The 24376-nt window shown below is 42.1% G+C and overlaps 1 protein-coding gene across 8 annotated transcripts in view; it reads left to right on the top strand.

The window, feature by feature from the left end:
• The window catches only part of KIDINS220 (kinase D interacting substrate 220), a 376999-nt gene that overhangs the window by 315233 nt on the left and 37390 nt on the right, over nt 1–24376 (top strand). For 4 of the 8 annotated variants that reach the window (XM_029595825.1, XM_029595820.1, XM_029595821.1 and 1 more), the window contains 3 exons: nt 1885–1917; nt 18206–18343; nt 21589–21687. In XM_029595825.1, the coding sequence (XP_029451685.1) occupies nt 1885–1917; nt 18206–18343; nt 21589–21687 (270 nt within the window). The remainder of the gene's footprint in view (nt 1–1884; nt 1918–18205; nt 18344–21588; nt 21688–24376) is intronic. The other 4 variants (XM_029595827.1, XM_029595826.1, XM_029595824.1 and 1 more) reach the window with 2 other exon arrangements.

Here is a 24376-nt window from a genome sequence, read left to right as displayed (position 1 = left end):
TATCACTAAAAGGGAGAGATGGAAAGGTTTTTGTGCACGTTTCCCTCCCAAATTCCCCCCCCCCCCCCCCCCACAACATAGTTTGTTGGGGTTTGTTTTTTTTTTCAAGAAGGTCCAGTGATCCTCTCCACATCTCCCTTTTATCAAATTCTAGACATGCAGAGACAGGGCGTATACAGCAAGAGGCATCACTACAAACATTTTGCACAATTGTCACAAAGTGGGCATGTATGTTGGTGGTGTCTCTAGGTAGAAGAATCTTCTAAGTAACAAAGAAATACCTGGCCAATTTTAACTATTTATTTTTATTTATTTATTTATTTTTAAACTTTTATATATCGTCGTATAAGCATAGACCATCACAACGGTTCACATTGCGGCACCCACTAAAAACAATATAAAATTAATAGTGCCATTATCTAGGTAAACTACCTTTAAAATTACCTTTAAACTACCTTTAAAATTATTCAAGAGCCTCAATCAATAAAAATACTTCTATATGGGAGTGAAGTCTAGGAGTCTATGAAAGATAGGTTCACGGACAGTCCCCCAAGAAAAGGTGCAGAACAGAACAAGAATATTTCCCCTTACCACTCACCATAGAAAAACGATATTCAAATTCTGGTGTCACCTCTGTAACAGCAAAACAAACTTCCTCCACCACCAGGAATATTGTATAATACAAAATCCTTAAAAAATGTACTCAGAATCTATAAGCAGCATGACATGCCATAACATCCTAACTGCTAAGAACATAAAAAGTTGTCTTACTGGGTCAGATCGAGGGTGTTTCCAAAAGTGGCCAATCCAGGTTACAAGTACCTGGCAAGTACCCAAACATTAAATTGATCCCATACTGCTGATGCCAATAATAAGCAGTGGATATTTCCTAAATCAACTTGATTAACAGCAGTTTATGGCCTTCTCCCCCAGGAACTTATCCATACTGCCTTAACCACATCCTCTGGCAATGAGTTCCAGAGCTTAGTTATACGTTAGGTAAAAAAAGTATTTTCTCTTATTAGTTTTAAATGTATTACCTAGTAACTTCATTGGGTGCCTTAATATATATTCATTAATATTTAGCCTACCAGTGCTTTAGCATTTGTTCTGTAACTTTAGAGAAAAGAAACTTTTTTACTCTGTGCAGATCTCATATGATTCTTATTTATTTATTTATTGGCATTTATCAATCGCTTTACTGATTAAAATTGTTTGCTACACAGGCTCTCTCTCTCACACACAAGCATTCTTGCACGCAAGTTCTCGCTCCCACACACACACATGCTGTCAATCCCACAGGCTCCCACTGGGTGTGGCCTTATTTGAAAACAGAAGAGAATGAAAATGATAATTACAATTATGCCTGCTTTGTGTGGCATTAATTCCTCTGTTTGATCCTGTTATGAAGTGTAAAAACTATACCTTACAAGATATAGATAGATGGATAAACTTCTCCCATATAGTCCCATGTAAAGTCAACAAATTTGGATAAAATCTAATTCAATAAGTGGATATGTAATATGTGTGTTAAATCCTCTTATTGAATTAAAATTTGTCCAAATTTGTTGACTTTACATGGGACTATATGGGAAAAGGTTATATGTGAAAACTAAAAGCATAGGGAAAGATTTTGGATATGTAAAATTATTTTAAATCTAAGCTGTAATGTTTTGGGCATTTTACCTGAAATGTTTGTCACATTATCCTGGTGTAAAATAATGCTAGTCATGTTAGTAAAATTTACCTGTAGAAAAAACTAATCACATGATCAACATTGTTCTATGAATGTACAGGTGCTAATTAAATTGAGGTATATTTCTTGTTTTATCTCAATCTCAAGAAGCCTTTGTCTTTTTCATCCTGTTTGTTCCTTTCTTAAAGCAGTGTAAGTCTGGGTTAAACAAGCGGCATCAGGTACAGCAACTTTCTGCAAATTCTCATTCCCTCCTTTAATAACATCACTGCAGAAGCTTTCATACTGACATCTCATGCTGAGCTGTCCATAAACTAATGCTCATTACTAGCCTTCAAGTTTAATTTGTATTTGCTTTGAGCCTTGCATGGCTATTAATCTGCAGGCTAATAATTGCTAAGGTATCTTTAACTGAATTGAAAAGTTTGTTTAAAATGCTGATTTTGGAACTGACCCTGTGGATAGGCCACAGTACAAAGCGTTGCACTATAGGGGGTGCAGGTTTGAATCCCTCAGTCATCGGGGATCATCAGGCCTGGGCACCCCACATAGGTGATGCACACAGGCCTGAAGAGAGAAAAGAAAGGTGAGTGCCGTGACTGAGATGGACCCTGTCAGCCAATGACCCGTGCTGAGTTGTTTCAAAGGAGGCAGTGCTCTAACTCAGGGCAGGTTTTAGGGAGACAGACAAGCAGAGCAATTTCCTTGGGCTCCTGCACCCACAAAGGCGTCCCTGGACAAAGCTGAGTAATGTCAGTGAGACAGAGCTGCCGGGCACTTGGCACTGCCTTGGCAAAGTTTCCTTGAGCTGTCTAGGAATGCCAAGGTGAGGGAGGGGGATCAGCAATGATGGAGAAAACAAAATCCTTCTTTTGTTCCACCTCTAAAGCAATACTCACAAAGCAATCACACGAAACATATTTTTGTCAAACCTTACTTTTACGGATGGATTTAGACTGACCAAAGTGCATTTTAGAAGACTGTACTTTAACAATTGTTTTACTTTTCCCCATCAAATTTATCTCATAAGAAACAGCTTGCAAAATGCACACTAAAACTTCTAATTTCTAGACTTTATTATTGGTATGAAAATGTGCTTTCTAAAATTCTAGTTTTCTAGTTTTATTCTCTAGTGCATAATATGTTTTATCTATTTCCTGTTGCATATGCATTCCGCAATGCTTATGAAACCTTGACTTAAAAAATGTATCATGTTCTAGTTATAGCGAAGTTTGGGAAACAAATGTTATGTAAGCATGAATTGCTTATCAAAAAAGTTATAGTTGTGCAAGAGGATACAGTGTGAATAGATTCTAATATTTTGTATTATTTTATAATAATCATCCTATCTGTTTTTGCTATTAAGAATAAAATGTAATTTAGGAATTGATGTTCAATTCTGAAGACAATTCCTGCATAAGGACAGGGACAGTAACTTTCAAACCAGCGTGCACATTTGCGTGCCTACGTCAGCCTGTGCCCAGGGACGCAGCCGTTTTATAACATGCGTACATGTTATAAAATAGCCTGGCTAAGTGCACATGGGTGCCAAATTTTAAGTAGGCGCATGTGTGTGTGTGCAAATCCCGTTTCTACCGCGTAAATCGGTAAAAGGGGCACGGGCTGACCACATTCCCAGTTTTACCAGTTCGCCCCCACTTCGCCCAGTTAAGAGAGAGGTCCTTCAACACCTCCTGGTTTGATAGCCTTCACTCCTCCCAGTTAGCCCCCAACCCCTTAAAACCCCACAGATCTGCCTACTTTTCTTTAATTTTTAACTTATTGCAGAAGTAAAGTTACACAGCAGGGGACCTCGGCGCAAGCTGCATTGCAGAACTGTTTATGCACACATCTCACGCTCATGCCTCAAAATGCGCCCTGCCCTGACCAGACCATGCTCCGCCCCTTTTTGGAAACTTTCAAGATGAGCGTGCTGTAGGAGATATGCGCGCTGTGGGAGGGAACTTTCCAAACCCCCCTACCTAACTCCAACCCCTAAAACCTCACTAACTAGCCTATTTTTTTTTTTTTTATTACTTGCCTACTCTCCAGAAACACACTTCAGCTTCAGCGAGACAGCGCCTAGACCTTGCCCTCGGCCCACCCCTTTCTCCCAAACCCATTCTTCTGCGCGTACCACAGGCGGCTGAAAAATCCCCGCGGCGCATGGCCCAGCCATGCATTTGTCTCTTGGCTTTCACACGCGCCAGGTTTTTTAAATTGGGCCTTAAGTGTGTGTGCAATGGAGTTCTCAATAGAAATGAGAAATTGGACTTTGTCCGCATATATTCTGTAATTGAGGTTTAAACCAGGTAGTAATTTGCAAAGTGGAATTAAATAGATATTGAAAAGTGCAGTAAATGAAACGGATCCTATAGAAAAGCCAGATTTGATAGATCTCCAAGTTGATGTCTCAGTTTCATCAAATTTGTTGTGATCTATTGTATAAAAAAGAATGTAGCCAATTAAGTACCAAACCAGCAATACCTATATCAAGTAGTCTTTATATGAGAATAGAATGGTCTAATGTACCAAATGCTGCGGGGATATCCAACAGCACTAGAAGGTAACTGTGTCCGCTATCAATCCCGCACCAGATGACATCTGAAATGGATAGAAGTAGTGTCTCGGTGCTTTGTTTTTTTCTAAACCCAAATTGATTTTTGTATATAAGGTTATTGTCCTTGAGATATTCGTCCAGCTGTTGCAACTTTCTCCATGATTTTAGCCAGGAATGGCAATGAGGAGATAGGCCTGTAGCTAGCAAGATTTTTTGGATCAGCTGAGGGATTTTTTAATATTGGACATATGGAAGCAGTTTTAAGAGAATCAGGAAAGTACCCTTCTTGCAAGGATAAATTTATTAGTTTATCTAGATAGGAGGAAATATCGGCACAAATTGCTTTCAACACATGGACAGGGATAGGATCAAGAGAGCAATTAGTGGGATTGAGTTTAGAAATTACTTGCTGAATTTCAGTGCAAGAAATGGGAGAGAAATTATGCCAGCAGGTAATAGCTGAACAAAGGGTAGATACCTGCAAATCAGATGTACTTGGAAAGTTCTTATTCAGTTTATCAATCTTTTCTGAAAAAAAGTTAGCAAACTTGTTTGTTATAGCCAGCTGATGATTATTACAGGTTTAAAAGGCATTCGAGCGACTTTTTAAAGGGCCACACGTGTAAAAATTGGGACTACCGCGCATGGTCGGGTCCCTCATGCGCCATGTGCATTTTCAAAAGGGCCGAACACGCGCGCAAGTCCCGATATGCACACAAGTGCCGGACCCTGAAAAAGGGATGGGCTGGGTGGGCGTGGTCTGGGAGGGGCAGAGCGGGACAGAGGCTGGCCGGGACTCACCAAATTCCCTCATACACACACGGACACTCACCCACACGGATACCCAGGCAGGCACCCATTCGTTCTCACCCATACACACACAGACCAACCCTCAGGCAGGCACCCATTCTGTCTCTCTCTCACACACATACACAGACCAACCCTCAGGCAGGCACCCATTCTGTCTCTCTCTCACACACATACACAGACCAACTCCCAGGCAGGCACCCATTCTGTCTCTCTCTCTCACACACATACACAGACCAACTCCCAGGCAGGCACCCATTCTCTCTCACACACACACAGATTAACCCCCAAGCGAGCACCCATTATCTCTCTCTCACTCAGACACACACCCCCCCAGGCAGGCACTTATTTTCTCTCTCACACACATAGACCCCAAGCAGGCACTCATTCTGTCACTCACACAGACCCCAAGCAAGCACTCATTCTCTCACACACACAGAACCCCAAGCAGGCACTCATTCTCTCACACACACATAACCCCAAGCAGGCACTCATTCTCTCACACACACAGACCCCAAGCAAGCACTCATTCTCTCATACACATATACATAGACCCCCAGGCAGGCACTCATTCTCTCTCACACACAGACCCCAAGCAGGCACTCATTTTCTCACACACAGACAGACCCCCAGGCAGGCACTCATTCCCTCACACACTCAGACAGACCCCCAGGCAGGCACTCATTCTCTCACACACACAGACAGACACACTCAGACAGGCACTCTTTCTCTCACACAAACAGACAGACACCCAAGCATGCACCCATTCTAACACACAGCTCCCATTCATACACATACACACACTGAAGGAAGGCCTCCTCTCTTTGATTTGCCAGCAGTCTCCAAGCCTCTCTCATTCCTGCTGCTATCATCACTGCTGCGTGGCTGTTGGGGAGGAGCCGATTGCTCATCGCTGCTTCTTGCACTAAAGCCCGTTCTGCTGCCTCCTAATTTGTGCAGGCACCACAATATTAAAAATTGGCAGGACTAGCACTTTCTCCATGCTGAAATCATGCATCGCGAGATCATCATAAAGTGCTACTCTTCCGAGTTCTAATACCAAGAGCCTGCACAGATGGAGTGTCGTCCTCTGCTCAGCCGCTGGTGAGATGAGGTCGAATGGTGACTGCATGGCCTCTCTCTCTCTCTCTGTTTTTTGGCTGCCTATAGGATCGGGTTCACAGGCAGCCACATGCACCTTCCCCCCTTGGTATGACATTCGCAGCGCTATACAAAAAGACAGTCCCTGAGGAGATTTGCATGGCAGCAGCTGCATGGGAAGGCATTTACAGTTTTTTTTGAGCTATGAGAAAGCTTTTCTGCCTCTGTTGTATCCCCAAGCTGAGCAAGATGGGGAGTACATGCACTGAGCACTGGATGTGACCCACTCTGGAGCCAGTGCAATAGAGTGCGTCCAGCCTAGCGCACAGGATTGTGCACGGTTAGACGCACGTTTTGGATGTGCTAGACTAGAAGCCAATGCAATACGGAGATTAGCACATCCAAAATGCGCGCCCGAACAAACATGTAGCTGATAACGCTTATAACATGTAAATTCCATGTAGATGAGGCTATTAACTATTACCCCCCAAATGCAGAAAATTGCTGGGCACCCAATATGCACAATTTTTAACGCAGCAAAATCAACTCCAGCCCTGTAGCCAGCGTTAAGTCAATTCACAAGACAAGGGTTCATTACAAATTTAAAAATATTGTCCTCTGGGGTGCCTCCGACTTAATATTGTTGTGATACTTAAATCTATTGCTTGTGGTGTTTAAGAAAAAAATTCTGGATGCATAATATACACACTCCAGGCCGATTTTGCCCTTGCTATTGTGCATGTATATTGGATGAAATCGACCTGAAGCGAGATAAAACAGACGCTTGTATTGAGCGTCGTTTGCAATTGTGGGCGCACAGCCACATCTCCTGGGTCCCCGATGCATTTCAGCACTAGGGACGCATAACTCTTCCTTAGCGCGTCCTTTTTAATGCAGCAGCTCATTAAAATATTGCATTGGGGGCCTAGGAGACGTGTCTGTTTTAATGAGCAGCTGTTTTAACGCGCGTCTTATTGCATCAGCCCATCTGAGTGTTGGGAGTAGCAGCAGTGAAGGAGCTCTGGCACCCATGTGCAGTAGTGTCAAGATAAGTGACTTGGTGCCTGCACCACACTGACTTCTCCTGACCTGGTATATGGAGGGAGCTGATCCTCTGAGACAAGTTTGTGTGTTTTTGGATTTCTCTCCCTGTGTTTTAAAATTTAAAGAAAAGACAGGTGGGGGCTTTCCTTATGGCCATACTAATCCTCTCCATGTTTGGACTGCCTGCTCTATGGAGGTTGGTGTGCCACACGACATTTTTGTTAACATAGTTGTTACTTGGGTGTGCAAGGGTTGGGAAATACTGTCCTAGAGCAGGGATGGGCAAACATTTTTTTTAAATAGGGCCACAAGTACTAGTGCCTGTTGGAGCCGGGGCAGGGAGTCTTCCTTAGACCTCCGTGAGTGGGGTGGGGGAAGGGGCTTTACTGTGGCAAGTATATCCACAGTGAGAGGATCAAAGCAGCAACTATACCGATAAAAATAAATAATTCAAAACAGTTAACAAATAGAATAACATCAAATAGTTAAAAACTCGTATAAAAATCTTGTAACCACACATAAAATATTTAAAAACAGACACATCAAATAATCCCTAGTAATTAAAACTAGTAAGGATTTTTAAAAACTACCCCGCTCTCCATACCTGGGAACTTTTGATTTCCAGATGCCCAGAGATTGCCATGGATAGCAGGCAGAGACAAAAGGGGATTTTTACACAAACATGTTCTCTTTCTCTCACCCACGTACATACAAATGCTCTCTCTCACCCATAAACACATGTTCTCTCTCACCCACTCGTACTCACATGTTCTGTCATCCATTCACACAATACTCCCTCACCTACCTACATACCCACACATTTATTCACTAGCTCCTCCACATACAAACACACATGCACTCACTTTCACTGACTCCCTCAGATGCACACTCGCACACAAACACACTCTCACTGGCTTCCTCAAACACACACACACCACCAAGCAAGCTATCCCATTTATTCTCACACACAACCGCACACAGAGGCAAGCTCTCATTCCTTCTCATACACACACACACACTACCAGGCAAGCGCCCATTCATTCTCACACACAGATCCCAAGCAGGGCCCCATTCATTCTCATAAACACTCACACAAACAGATCCCCAGACAGGCTCCCATTAATTCTAACACGCAGACACAGACTCCCAAGCAGGCTCCCATTCATTCTCATATACACACACAGACCCCCCAGCAGGCTCCCATTCAAATCTCACACCCACACACAGATCCCCAGGCAGGCTCCAATTTACTCTCACTACTCCCCCCCCCCCCCCCCCCAGGTAGGAACCCATTCATTCTCACACTCACCCATACCTAAGCAGGCTCCCATTCATTCATGCATATACGGAGGCAGGCGCCCCTCTCTTTTATGTTCAATATGTTTTTATTAAGTGGTCCAAAAAGCAAAATGCCCCTCTCTTTTGCCGGCAGTCTTGGAGCCTTTCTCACTCTTATGTTGCCACTGTCACCACCGCACGGACCTCTCTCTCAGTTTTTCGGCCACTGGTGGGATGGGATCTATCATCCACAAGGGTCTTTCTATGTCAACCGTCAGCACGCGCCAGTTCTGGCAGGGCCGATATGCTGCTCCTCTTCCTGCCTCACTGACATACTATAATTTTAATTGTTGACACCGTGATGGTGTTCATCATCACCAGCCTCTAACAACCCGGACAATGTCATCAACAAAGGCCCGCAATGTCAGGCCATTGTTGATGACATCACTGCAAGATGCTGGTGAGATGGAGACAATGGGGTAAATTCAGCAGGAGGAGGGCCAGAAAAAATCTTGTTCTTGGGCTGGGTTTGACCCATGGGCCATAGTTTGCCCATCCCTATCCTAGATGATTACCTAAAGACTTGAGCTGCCAGAAACAACTAGCAAGTATTTCTTTGAACTCCTAGCCTATCCCTCCTACCCAGGGCTTAATTTGTAGACAGAAAGGAAGTGGAACTGTGGAACGGGGAATGGGGAGGCAGAGCAGGGCATGACCTGTGCAAGGGAGCAGGGACAGGGCCAGAGCCGGCGTGAACTTCCTCTCTCTCATAATTACACACACACACCCACACACACACACACACATGTGTGAATACACTCTTCTTTTTTCTCCTTATTCCATTGATCCCACCATTCTCAGCCCCCACGAGTGTTAAACTCCCAGTCATTCTTCACTTGATGAGTGAAGGATGTCTGGGAGTTGAGAACTGCTGGGGGCTAGGGAGGAAGGATCACTGGGATAAGAAATAGGAGGAAGAGAGTAGAGAGGGACATTTTTCTCTATCCTCCTCTGCTTTCTCTCTCTGTCCCCCCTTCTCCTTCTCTCCTACTACTACTACTTAACATTTCTATAGCGCTACACAACATACGCAGTGCTATACAAAAAGACAGTCCCTTCTCAATAGAGCTAATAAGACAAACGTACAGGACAAGAGACTTGGTTAAAAGAAAAGAAAGTTAGTCAAGACTAAAAGCAGATAAATCAGGCATAAGATTTAAAAGCGGTTTCAAAAAGGTTGGTCTTTAGATGGGATTTAAACAAGGCAAGAGAGGGAGCATGTCGCAGCAGTTCAGGAAAACTATTCCAATGACACGGCATAGCCAGGTGGAAAGCACGGAGTCTGGAATTGGCAGTAGTGGAGAAGGGCACGGATAGGAGTGACTTATCCAAGAGCAGAGTGCACGAGGAGGGGTGTACAGAGAGAGATAAAAAAGGAGAGGTAGGTGCTGCAGAGTGAAGGCATTTTTAGGTGAGAAAGAGGAGCTTGAACTGTATGCGGGAGCAGATAGGGAGTCAATGCAGTGACTTCAGAAGAGGGGTTATGTGAGCATAGCAACTTTGGCGAAAGATAAGTTTGCCAGCTGAATTTAGGACAGATTGCAGTGGAGAGAGATGGCTTGCTGGGAGACCTGTGAAGAGCAGGTTGCAATAGTCTAAGCAGCAGGAGATGAGAGAATGGATAAAGGTTCTGGTAGTGTGTTCAGAAAGCAAAGGATGGATTTTGGCAATGTTATAAAGAAAGAAACGACATGTTTTATCAGTGTTTTGGTTATGCGTAAAGAAAGAGAGAGAGCAGTCTAAGAGGTCTCCAAGGTTACGAGCTGATGGTACAGGGACGATGTCCGTGTTATCCATAGAAAAAGAGAAAGGATATAGTGGGAAGGTGGGCTTGGGGGAAAGATAAGGAGCTCCGTCTTAGGCATGTTGAGTTTAAGATGGCAGAGGGACCTCCAGGCAGCAATGTCAGACAGGCAGGCCGAGATCCAGGATTGGATTTCTGGTGAAATTTCTGGTGTACATAGGTAGATCTGGGAGTCATCAGCATAAAAATGGTATTAAAAGCCATGAGATGAAATCAGAGCACCAAGGGAATTAGTATATAGTGAGAAGAGAAGAGGGCCCAGGACGGAGCCCTGAGGCACACCCATTGATAGTGGAATGGCAGTAGAGGAAGAACCACCAGAGAAAAAGCTAAAAGTGCGATGGAAGGGGTAAGAAGAGAACCCAAGACAGGACAGAGTCTTAAAATCCAAGCAAGGACAGAGTATCAAGGAGTAGGTGGTGATCAACAGTGTCAAAAGAGCATACAGGTCAAGGAGGATAAGGATAGAATAAAGACCTTTGGCTTTAGCCATAAACAGGTCAGTGGAAACTTTGGCAAGGGCTGTTTCAGTTGAATGTAGAGGGCGAAAACCAGACCAGAATGGATGAAGATCAACTTGAGATGTAAGAAAGTCAAGACAGTAGTTTAGAGGCAAAAGGGAGAAGGGATATGGGATGATAGTTGACAGGACAGGTAAGAACATAAGAAATTGCCATGCTGGGTCAGACCAAGGGTCCATCAAGCCCAGCATCCTGTTTCCAACAGAGGCCAAAACCAGGCCACAAGAACCTGGCAATTACCCAAACACTAAGAAGAACCCATGCTACTGATGCAATTAATAGCAGTGGCTATTCCCTAAGTATAATTGATTAATAGCCATTAATGGACTTCTCCTCCAAGAACTGTAGGATCCAATGAGGGTTTTTTAAGGAGTGGTATGATTACAGCATGCTTAAAGGCAGCAGGAACAGTGACAGTGGAGAGTGATAGATTGAGGATGTGACAGATAGAGAAGGGATGACTGCCGTGGAGCTGGAGCTGAGGAATCGGGTGGGGACAGGGTCAGAGGAACAAGTAAGGAATTTGGAGGAAGAGAGACGAGCAGTTTCTTTCACTGTGACTTCAGGAAAGGATGAGATAGTGGTGGAGGCAAGGGGAAAGGTAGAGGAAAGAAGTGGGGGAGAGGCAGGTAAAGGTGAAATAGTTGAGAACTCAAGACTAATTTTGTGAATCTTGTAATGGAAGTAGTCAGCCATAGTCTGGGCAGAGAGAGAAGGGGAGGAGGGAGGCGAGGGAAGTTTGAGGAGGGAATTGAGAGTGGCAAAGAAATGGTGCGGGTTGTTTGTAAGAGTTTGTCAAATGGTCGTAGTAGTCTTGTTTAGCAAGTGCAATTGCATACTGGAAGGGGTCAGCATGACTTAGAAGTGTATGAAGTCTGCATGGGCATGAGATTTTAGCCAGAGACATTCTACAGAGCGGGCGCAGGAACTTAGGTAGTGAATTGTAGGGGTGAACCAAGGCTGGGGTTTAGCGCACCTTACAGGACGGGGAAGAGGAGGGGCAAAAGTGTCTAAGTATTATAAGAAGAAACCGCTTCATCAACAGATTCAGGCAAAGTTGTGGAGGAAAGGCGAGATGAAAAGATGCAAGGGTCAACAGCTTGGAGATTCCTAAAGTTGTAAGTGGTGACTGGATGAATCTATGGGGGAGGGTGGTTTAATGTGAAAGTTATCAGGTGATGGTCTGAGATTGGAAGAACTGAGGTGGCAAAGTCTGAGAGAAAGCAGTTGGAAGCAAAAACTAGATCAAGGCAGTGGCCATGCTGGTGAGTAGAGGTGGTAGAGCAGAGTTGGAGATCAAATGAAGAAGTTAAAGAAAGGAGTTTTGAAACATAAGAGTTAGAGGGTTCATCAACATGGAGCTTAAAGTCCCCAAGGATAAGGGAAGGGAAAGATGAGTCAATGAAGAAGGAAAGCCAGGAATCAAAGTCAGTGAGAAAGGAGGAGGGAGATTTATCAGGTGGTTGATAGATGACAGCTACCTGGAGAGGTAGTGGAATGAAAGTGGAATGAATAGGTGGATGGAATGGGCTTCTAAGGAAGAAAAAGAGTGGGATTGAGGTGGGAGAAGGGGTTGAAATCTGCAGGAGAGGGAGAGTAGCAGTCCAGCATCACCACCATGGCCTACTGGGCGAAGTGTGTGGGGAAAAAAGATAACCTCCATGACAGAGAGCAGCAACTGAAGCAGTGTCCTCAGGGGAAAGTCAGGTCTCTTTTAAGGCAAGGACATGAAGAGAAGGAGAGGTAAAAAGGTCATGAATAAAGGCAAGCTTCTTGGAGATGAAGTTTGCATTCCACAGGGAGCATGAGAAAGGAAGAGAAGCAGGAGGGAGAAGGGAAATAGTGATAAGGTTGGAGGAGTTACGGCTTGATATGGGACAATGGAGTGAAAATTCCACTGAAGGGCCAGGACTGGGCCCTCCTCCTTTGTCCTCTTCCCCCATGAATCCCCCAGTGATCCTAGGTCCCCCAAGTCTCACTCCTAATCCCAGATAGTCCTTGAGCACCCCTTCCACTGGAAAATGACCCTCTCCAGCAACTCTTCTCTTCTCCGCGGGGGAGCCAGACCTGAATTACACTGCCAGTTCTACTCTGCTTCCTTGGGTCCTGGAAAAAAGGTGGAGGAATGTTGTTCTGGTATGTTCCCACCAGAAATGAAGCCTTAGGTAACAGATACAAAAGAGGGTTGAATGAATTTAGCACAAACTGAAGACAATTGGCTCTGCTGCTCACAAGTTTCAAACTTGTGCTAATTCAACCTCTTTTTGTGTCCTTTGTTCTGCAGTGTCTGTTTCAGGATCACCCTCTTGTTCCCTACAAAACAGGAGGGGAAGGGTGAACAACATTCTGGTGGGAGGAAGCAGGGCTAGATTAGGGAACAGAGTTTCTGTTTTCTGCTCGAGGTTCACCCCCTCCTGTGCATGTTGCCAGGTTCAGAGAGGCTGGAGCAGAACACCCCTGCTGCTTTGCCTCTTTAAATCTGAAAAGAAGTGCTGGAACTCTGTTCCCAGGCTATTCCCCCACAACTTAAGCCATGCTTTTACCCATATCCAACAACTGAGGACACGCTTGCCTCTTTAGCACTTCTAGGCTTGATCTGTCTCAGGCTCTTCAGGGTACTCAGGATCTGAACCAAATCATCCTGCTGGGCAGGTTGCAGGATTGCCCTTAGGCTAGTTCATATAGCTGCTGCTTAAATGATTGTGTTAGTATAGTAAATATAAAGGGCCGGATTTTAAAAAGGTTACGCGCGTCAGGCCTATTTTAAAAAGGCCCGGCGATGCGTGTAAAGCCCCGGGACGCGTGTAAGTCCTGGAGCTTTACTGAAGGGGCGGGGCCAGAAGGATTGTGTGCTGGCAGGCGCAAAAGGTAAAATAAAAATTTTGGGGGGTTAGAGTAGGGCTAAGGGGAGGAAAGGTTAGGGGAAGGGGTGGGAAGGGCAGGTTAGGGGGAAGGGCATGGGGAAGACAGCACGGCTCGGCGCGCACAAGGTGCACAATTGTGCACCCCCTTGCGTGCGCTGACCCCTGATTTTATAACTTGCGCGCGCAAGTTATAAAATCAGGTGTACATGTGCGCGCGCGCCGGGTAGCGCAAGCACCTTTTTAAAATCTACCCCAAAGGTTTTACCTTAAACTGACAATTGCAAGTATCAAGGAGGAAAAGATGTCAGAAATAGCTGAATTCTGGATTAAACTCAACAATTGAGAACAAATAAAATCAGTCATAAAAATGTACTCAATAAACAATTTCAAACATAATTTAAAAATGTCTGTATCTGGGGACAATTTGAATTTTAAGTAATTTTTCTGAAGACAACTTGAATTTTGGGCAATTTTTGAGCTTTTGCTTTCTGTCTGAGATAATTGTGTGAGTTATGCAAGCCTAGCTGGAGACACTAGACATATGTGATTGATTGAGTTTTCATGATTGAGTTTTCATTATTGAGCACTTATCCATTCTGAGTAAAGTATAGGATCTACATTTTTTGAAGAAAGATGACGTACGTCTTACATTGATTTATGAAAATAGGTTTCAGTCCACATTGAGAAGGCCACTATATTAGAATTTTCAGCAGTATTTATTGAGTGATGGTGGGACTTGTAACACTTAGCATCTTTTGCAGAGAAATAACATCATAGCTCCAACTTTTTTATAAAAAAAAAAAAAAATACAGACTGTTATTAAGGATAGATCAACAATGTTTATTGAGTATGCACAAGAATGTGTTAAGTTATGGACATTACATCTTTTCCTTCGTTTTAGAGACTAGAAGTTTTGGAACAAAAAACTGTTTTTTCCTGATTCTGTCAGAGATACATAAGTTCGAAGGAAGAGCTTCTTAGAGAAAAAAAACCAGAATGTTTTAGCTCTTGGAGCTACTTTTCTACTAAAATATCCTTGTAAATGTTTAATTAAATAACAAGGAATTAGTTATGTATTTTTTGAGCCCTGTCAATTGGATAATCTTTTATAGAATAAGTCACTTCCAGTTTCTTCCAATACTGCTGGAACCTATAAGTGTATATTGGATTCCTTATTTCCTTTAATTCTTTATACAATTTTCTCTTTCATATCATGATTTGATAATTCAGGTCTGTATTTATATGTATTTGTTATATATGTAATTTCCTTTGTAGTTATTCTGATATAGATCTTTGAGTTTCTTGATAACAGGTTTTTCTTGCATGATATATATGTAAATTCTAATAAATAATTAAAAAAACCAAAATAAAATAAAAATTCAGGAAGATTAAGGTACATAAGAAAAGATACACTTTTTAAAATCATTTTATCAATAGTTTTTATTGAGGGGATTTTTATGATTGACAGTTATTCAGCCCCAGCTGTGAGTTCAATCCAGAATTTAGCTGTTTCTGAGATCTTTTCCTCCCATTATACTTGCAATTTTCAATTTTTGTAAGATTGCCTAGTTATATTCAGCTTCTCAAGTGTGTGGTGTTTTTTGATTTTGTGGTCAACTCATATATTTTTTTATTATAGCTTAGTGACAGAAATAAAATTGAAACAGAAATATAGACACAGAGGAAGTGCTGCATGCTGGCAAATGGAAAATCCATTCTGCTTCCTGTACCAAGACAAGGTTGAGAGCACAGTGATAGCAGCATGCCTTCCAATCAAGGGGGCTGAGGGAGTGTGGTCAGTCTGCACATCATCAAGAGCATTAACATTTGTTGCTGTCTTTTGCCATCATCATGTGTGATATACATTTACAGTTACTAGCTTAATATGTATCACAAAAGTCTTTAAAGTCTAAAAATCAAGAATATATTTTTTTTGTTCAGTTTCCTCCAAAGTTATTGTTTGGTTTTTAAGAGAGTAGTCCTCAAAGGGACTTCTATGGGTTAAATAGTGCTTTACCCACAGAAGTGGTGCTTTAAACAATTGTATGACTGGTGTGCATGCAAAATTACATGCATGCATGCTGTGTGCACATACTTAAACATGCATAGAGGAATGATGTTCCAGGGGTTGGGACTTGCATGCATGCTTTTTGAATTTAAAACTGTAACTGTGTGCGTATACCTTTACCGGATACTTTTCAAAGCAGTCATATGTGCGTAAGTCTGCTTTGAAAGATGGGGTAATTTCTGCATAGGTTTGCAAGCAATAATGTGCAGTTACAAAAGTACCCCTTAATATCTTTTTGCCATCTTTTTAAATTAGACTAACATTCTATATATAGAATACTCTTTTTTTTTTTGTTCATTACTGAAATGTGCATGCTTAAAACTCCATTATTAACTGTGTTATTCAACATCTCACTTGTGTCATGACTTCATTGCTTTCTCTTTGGGTCTTATTTCTAACTCTAGCTTTTTTTTGTTTTACTATATTTTATTTCATTCATTTGTACTAAAAGATGTTTCTGTCTTCTGTTGTAGCAATATTCTCTATTTAAAATAAATTCCTTATCTCATGACCTTGCATGAAGTTCTGGTGAGAGCCGTCACAGCCAGTTGCAAGTTTGCTTATATTCACAGCCGTGAGAATGACTAAATGACTAGATCAAGGAACCGAATGTCTACCAATTTCATACCATATTATATGATAATTAACTAGTTAATTTCTATCGCTCCTACTCCATCTTCACTTATTCCTAACTACTCTAGCTCCCAAGTTTTAATACCCCTGTTTTATTGTAACTTTGATTGTTTTGACCTTTCTTATTTATAGTTACTTGGTTTTTTCCCTTGTTTCATGTAAACCGGCCTGATATGAATCCCATTCATGAAGGCCGGTATAGAAATATTTTTAAATAAATAAATAAACGGGAAGAGTTGTTAAAAATTAATGCTAATACCTCCTCAGGAACAAAAAGGGATTGTCATCATTTTTTGTTTGAATTGAATTATATAAAACTTATTTTGCTCCTCCTCCTACTGATTTAAAATAAACGTCATACATTGTGAAACTGTGATGTTGCTGTTTTGAGCTTGCTGTTGTCATATTTTGCTAATCTATGACCAAGGTTGTTATTATGCAATTCTGGGTATCGTAATTTATGCTGTAAAATAGTTTCTTGCTTTGTTAAGGATAATTTCATAATAACCCGCATATCTTTTGCATTTTAAAAACATGTAAGTCCTACCAATTTTCAGAGCAAGTTTAGTGCATAAGTTTGCTTTGAAAATTATCCGAGATAACGCGCACAGTTAAAGCTGCGTAAAGTTACACCTGCTCTTTGCAGGGCATACTTTGTGCATGTTAATATACTTGCATATTTTTTAAAATCTGTAGAGTGCATGTAAATCCCAGTTCCTTCCCCTGGAGCACCTGTCTCTTGTGCACATACAATTATGGGTACAATTGGGTTCTGCACATACTTTTATGCACGCAGACTCCTGAGCAATTTTATAACAAGAAATTTCCGCACATAAACACATCTTTTAAGGACATAAATAGCTTTGAAAATTGCTCCCTTTATTTCTTAAAATAAATGATTTTACCAAATATCCTTATATCTTGTATCTCCTTTTCTTTCTAGAAAAATCATGTTTTTTGGAGGAAGAATATTGAGCATTAAGTTACACTTACCAGAATATCTTTTTAATTCTTACCTTGTATACTTGACCTTATAGAAACATGATTTTTTTTTAACCTATTCATTATGGTGTATAAAATTTCACCAGCTACTGTATTTTATTGCATATTTATTCCTAAAATAATGGAATGGTATCACTTGCACATTCCTGTACATTGTAAAGGCAATGCCTATATATACATTGGTTGTAAGTTACATGTAAACCGACACGATGTGCAAACGGTTGTCGGTATATAAAACCGTTTAAATAAAAATAAAATACATTTTGCATTAAATACATGTAGAAACAGTCATCTTGTAAAATTAACTATGTTCTTTATTCCTACTAACAGTGAGTAAAGAAGGAAAATCTTGTTTTCTCCCCTTCATGCTAATGCATATATCCCTAACTGTTTTAAATTGACGTGGATGTCACTAGCGACTATTAAGGGTAAATGCTGCAGTAGTGTGTTACAAGCTACTATAGAAAACCCTATGAATACCAGTGCTGCTTTTCTATAGATCATATTTCATTCAAACATTATTGCTTAACGTTGCCATTCTAAAATAATCAATACTATCAAACACAAATTGTATTGCGGGAGAAGCTGAAGAGCTTTGTGTTGTGGGTTTCATTTTGAATCAGAAACTATGCTTATGGTAATTAAATCCTAATAGTTATGCAATAATGGATTTGAAGAGAAAACTCGAAACATAGAGCATTTGCTTATATTTGTACTGTATATCACTGTCTTGAAAAAAATATTAATTTTGTTTTCACCTTTTTCAGGGAGCAGGTACAAATACAACAGGACCAGTTGGAGTAGCATTGAGTACAATGAATGTGGATGCTGTGTGTGAGAAGCTGAAACAAATTGAAGGACTGGATCAAAGTATGCTAGCTCAGTACACTGCAACTATACGAAAGGTGATGTATATTCTGTATTCTATATACAAAGGCTAGAATTTCTGTACTTCTGTATGGTCAGCGTAATATTATGAGTAGGTAATATACAATAAATCCTCCTTAAAACTTATAGCCCCCATATCTGCCCAGTAGTGTAACTGAATAGAGGTAGAGGAAGGAGTGAAGGGTATAGGAGGAAATGGAGATAAGAAGCAGAGGAGAGACCGAAGGGGTGGAGGAAGGGATGAAAAAAGGGAGGAGAATCAGAGAAGAGAGGGAGGTAGATAGAAAAGCCAGTGAAGGAGCAGTGGAAATGGTGAGATGTAGAAGAGGCAGAAGAGGAACTGAAGGGGTAAAAGAAGGGAGAAAGGGAGGAAAGCCAGAGGACAAAGTGTGGCTTTAATAGAAACATTCAGAGGTCAATGTTTAGTAACAGTGAGTGGCAAATTTATCCAGGGAAACTTGTGTGTTTAACGTGTCCCAGATATTCAGCAGGACTTATGCACACAAGCCTCCCACTGAATATATTCGGATAAAGTTAGGACTGCTATTTTTTAACCAAACTTGTGCATGTAACTTCAGCCGGAAAGCACCCAATCAGAGATATGCACTATTTTATAAATACTCTTCACGTGCATATGTCTACAGCCTTTACATGCTTATCTTATGCGGAAAGAGAGAGAGATACCTCTTTATAGGGCTCAGCCTGACACTCTATATATGCACCATTGTAAGGGGGCACTTTGATTCGGGTGAGTTTTTGGGAGGTGGGTTGAGGTTTGGGGGTTAGTGTCACAGAAACATTCAGAGGTATTCATTTGTAAAATTGACATCATTAAAGAATTTTAGTCCTTATAAGCAATGAAAAGGAGTTGATTTGTACAATGCAGCTAGCAGAGACTGCAGTGTACAAATCAACTCCTCTTGTTAGAATTTTCATTGCTTATAAGGTCTAAAATTCTTTAATGATGTCAATTTTACAATGAATACCTCTGAATGTTTCTGTGACACCAAACCCCAACCCACCTCCCAAAAACTCACCCCGAATCAAAATGCTCCCTTACAATGGTGCATAGAGTGTCAGGCTGAGCCCTATAAAGAGTCTCTCTCTCCTCGATGTTCGCCGGACTCCTGCGCCTAAAGGAAAGTTACACTGGTAACATAACGCTCGTCAGTGTTGGCCTTCCGCCTACTTTTTTATGACACGCATACATGAATGTACATGCATCCTTCCCAGCTATTTAAAATTTGCATAGCTCTCACGTGGCCGTTTTTGTGCGAGCAAGGCTTTTAAAATCTATCTCAATATGTGAACTCTCCAACTAAAGTTAGCGCCATCCCTGAAACGTTTCCCTTTTCTGTCCAGATATATTTTGTGCATGCAAAAAAAATCATGGGTATAAAATTTACATGATTGGCAGGGGATAATATTTAAAATTCACTTTTTGTGCTTGTAACTCCAAAGTTACCTACTCAAAGGCTTTTGAATATTGACCTCTTAGTTACTGTGTGACTAGTACTGTGTGACTAGTACACAAAAGTCAGTGGAAAAGAAGTTCGGGAGCAAGAAGTTGTGACATGAGGCTGAAAAGGGGATAGACTCAGGAATAACGCTTCTTCACAGAAAGGAGTGGTAGATGTGTGGAGCAGCTGCTGAGTAGAAGTGATGGAGGCAAAAGCAATATGAAAAATTAAGAGAGCAAGGGATCAGCATTGAGGATCTTTAGGAAAAGCAAACCTAAAGCCAGAGATTAAGTGGGGTCTGTGGTATTGTACCAGTAAAGGTAAATGGGCAGACTAGAAGGGCCTTATGGCCCTTATCTGCTGTCATAGTCTGTGTTTCATTCTTAAATGTGTCAATATAGAAGCTGATATTCAAAAAAAGCTGAGCTATGCATCCTAACTTTTCATCCTGTGTTTAGGATCCCTAATTTATTTCCCTTGATATAGGGTCCTAATAGGGTCATTCATCAAAATGATAGTCCATCAAGCTAGGGCGAGAGAACATTGTAGAAATCTCATCTTTTTGAGACTTTCCTCACTCCAGATGATATCAAATATTCACTGAGTTGTACTGTGCCATTGGTACATCTCACTCTGCATGCCAATCTGGCCCAAAATCCCTAAACCACCACCAAAACCTCACCTCGAGTTATTAGCTGTCCCTCTTATAGTGATATAAATAGTTGAATACTATGAAAGTCTTATAATTCTCTCTCAGTAATAGCCTGTCTGGGTACTTCACGGGTAGCAGGATGCGAAAACTTTAGCACACCCCACAATACACTACCTATGCGAAGCACTAACATAGCACATGGTGCGATAATTCTAAAATGGTCATAAACGAGTCCCTTTTTCTTATTGCGGGTGTTATCCATACGAAATTATAGCATTTTGATGAATCTAGGGGTAAATTAGGTGCCTAGTGCTGAAAATCCATCCAAAGCACTAATTTTTATTGTTCATCTTACCTCCACACCTGTAGCCACCCTCTTTCTAGAATCCTAAATTTAGGTACTCAGCCCTAATTCCAACAGTTAGGAGTCTAAACTCTTTGAAAATCGGCCTCATAGTATCAAATATTTGTATTCCCCGATATCTCATGTAGTACATACACCTCATTACTTTGTTTTACAGAATTTTTTTGTGTCTGAGAGAACTACTTGTTACCTAAAATCCAAAATACAAGATCCCAAATTCCTATTTATTTTATTGCTATAAATTATAAAAGCATGACACGTGCATTGTTTTCAGTTGTGAAGTGGCACTTTGTTTCATCAGCCTTTATCTTTATAAAGTATGATAGATCCCCCCAATGGGATATAGAAATTAAGAAAAATATAACTTGGGTCTAACACAGAAAGATTTCCTCAGCAAAATGGTTTAAATCACATAATTCTACACATTTTCTGCATTAAAACTGGTGCTAATATCAAGTACCAAAAGAATGATAATGTCTGCTTCCAAAAGACTTCAAATACATGAAAAATATAAAATGGACAAAAATACTTAATTTGTTGCAATCAGATTGCCAGATTAAACTGTATTTTTGGAAATTATATGATAATTTGTATTGTAAAATTATTATATAGTAATGATATAATTGTTTTAACTGTATGGCAAACATAATTTTCAAATCCAGAAATGACTAGTGTAACAGAGAATGGGATGTGATTAACACATTCTTCGGGGGTGAACAGTGTCTCACGGTGTTGATGAGTTGAGCATGCCCTTTATAATGTGCCTTTATTCTCTGTGTTTTCCAGGCAAACATAAATGGTCGTGTTTTAGCTCAGTGTAACACTGAAGAACTGAAGAAAGAAATGAACATGAATTTTGGTGACTGGCATCTTTTCAAAAGTGCAGTAAGTCAAAATCTGTATTAGCTGTACAGTGCACATTCACTGTTTGTTCTGAAACATGAAAATGTCTCCTTTTTCTCTTGAGGCCTGACTTAATGGTAAGAGGCTCATCCATAGGGTTCTAAACGATCTAGACAAATGGTGCCCTGGGCAAAAACAGTCGATGGTGCACCCTCTCCCACAATTGATACCAATGCCCTACTCCTTGGCATGGATTAGCAGGATGGGGGTGCACCCAAGCTTTCCCTATGGGGGTTAGAATAGATAAGAGGATATTAACCATATCACATCATATAGGTTTTCAATTTCAGTCAGAAAAACAAAACAAAAAACCATTGTTAATTCATATTTCATTTGGGCATGGGATAAACACTGTGGATCCGTAAAGGTTAGAGGATGGAAATGAAGAAAAGAATGCATGGGGGTAACTTGCTGGTGTGACAGTTACTACCCATAACCAGAAGCCTTGATACTTTTGATGCAATTCCATCATTGCTTTCTGCTTTAATGGCAGTGAGAAAAGAGGGAATTGGATTCAGATAGCAACCAACAAGGGCCCAGTCTTTTACAGTATGGGGAACTGATAAGCATAGGGGTAACATTTACGAAGCAGCAGTTACTGCCCTTAACAGAAGGCATGGGATTACTACCCTTAACCAATAAGCCTTGATGCTTTTGATGCAACTGCAACATCACTCTCTGCTTTGATGGAGGTGGGATGGGGGCGGGAAAGAGAAACTGGATTCAGAGACAACCAATACGAGCCCTGACTTTTTTATAATCTGGGGTACTGATGCACAGACATAAGAGAAAAAACACAGGACTGCTTCTATGGTCAAGTCCATAAGCAAAGCATGTCATGCTGCACTGTCTGAATTTTCAAAAAGGTTCATCACCTAGTAAAAATGTTGCTGGCTGTAAATATTTATAGGTTAATATAAGGCTTGTGAATAACTGAAAGGAAAAGCAGTTGTTCTCCTAGGCCAAGAACGGATGGTAGTCCTCACACACGGAAAACATTTGTCAAAGTTTCTAGAAACTTTGACTGGCCACTGAGCATGCCCAGCATGCCACTATCCGCATGTCTATGCAGGGTCCCTCTTCAGTCTCTTCTTTTCCGCGGAGCTATCGTCTCCTGGTTGTGGAGATCTGCTCTTTTTCTTAATTTTCAAGTCTTTTCCTGGTTGGTTCTGACTTTTTCCTGTGCCGGGATCCCTCTTCTTCCTTCCAGCTTTAAGATGGCGCGGTAAGTTTTCTTCCTTCTTTGCGGTTGGTTACCGGTGCATCTCACTCTCAGTGGCTGCTGGGCACCGATCGCTTGGTGGGTATTTTTGGCAATTGCGTTGTCGGGTTTTCGCCAGTGCCCCCAGTGTCCTTGTCCATTAAGGACCCACATGAGGTTTGTATCCTCTGCCTGGGGGTATCTTTTTGTGATCAGATGACTCCCAAAGGCCGTCACGGCTGTTTGGACAAGATGGAAAAACTCTTTGGATCCAAAAAATCTGAACCATCAACTCCGGTGTTGGGAGCGTTGACTCTAAGATGCTGCGGGAAACAGATGGACACTGAGCCCTCGCTGTCCACTCCCCCTCTGGGGCCCCCTCAGGAGAGGGGAGCTGGAGATCATCCGTCATCAGTGTATTCACGCTCCAAGATATCAGGATCGTCTCCATCCTCCTTGGCACCGGTGAAAGACCAGGCCAAGCACTGTGGGAAGTCACAGAAACATCGTCATCGGTCACCATCTTTGCATGGCACTGGGCTCGGGATGGCAACGACGCCTGCTGTGATGCTCCTGAAGCGACCCTGTGGAGAGGAGGCATCGACTTCCATCAAACCTATGAGTTCCAAGCATTCCCCACTGATGTCAATACCGGGCACCGATCTCCCTCGGGGCTCTGAGGGAGATCTGGTGACACCTCCCTCTCTTCTGTCCGTTCTGTCCTCGGAGGACTACCAGGAGGAGTTGGATTGTAGTGTGCAATTGGTGATGCTCCGAGCCCTTCAGGGCATTGAACCGCCAGCCCCACTGGTGCTTCAACCAGCATCGGAACCTGCACCCTCGATGCTGGCACTGCTGCTGGAGTGCTTCAGTGTCCGTCTAGGCATCCTCCCTAGCAGCTGCTGCTGGTGCCTGGGGGTCCATCGATGGCCCCGCGGCTACCCTTGCCTCCCCCGTCCAGACTAACAGTGCAGCCCGTGGCACCACCGAGGCCCTTGGTTCCTCGATCGGCATTCCCCAGTCCGGTTCCGGGTCCTTTGGGGGCCTCGGTGCCAGCGGTGCCCAAACTGAAGGGCCTGGGCAAGGGCCTTCCACTGGTGTCTCCAGGTGATCTCAGTAAAGAAGATGCCCTGTATGATCCGTTGGGGGACGATACCTCCAAGTCCTTGTCCAATGACTCCGGGGATCTTCCTTCAGACCTGTCTCCGTCTGATGACTTAACCTTTGCGGGCTTTGTCCGGGCCATGGCAGAAACCATTCCGTTCCAGCTTCTGACGGAAGAGGATACCTGGCACAGGATGCTGAATGTTCTCAAGTTCATTGATGCCCCTACGTAAGTGGTAGCTGTTCCTGTGCATGACATTTTCAAGGGGCTACTGCTTAGACTTTGGGAACACCGCTTCTCCGTGCCTCCAGGTAACAGGAAGGTGGATGCAGTCTACCTGGTGTAGCAGGCCTTGGGATGGCAAA

Source organism: Rhinatrema bivittatum, chromosome 3, assembly GCF_901001135.1.
Source record: "Rhinatrema bivittatum chromosome 3, aRhiBiv1.1, whole genome shotgun sequence".
NCBI lineage: Eukaryota > Metazoa > Chordata > Amphibia > Gymnophiona > Rhinatrematidae > Rhinatrema > Rhinatrema bivittatum.
This window is presented reverse-complemented; position numbering and strand designations above follow the sequence as displayed.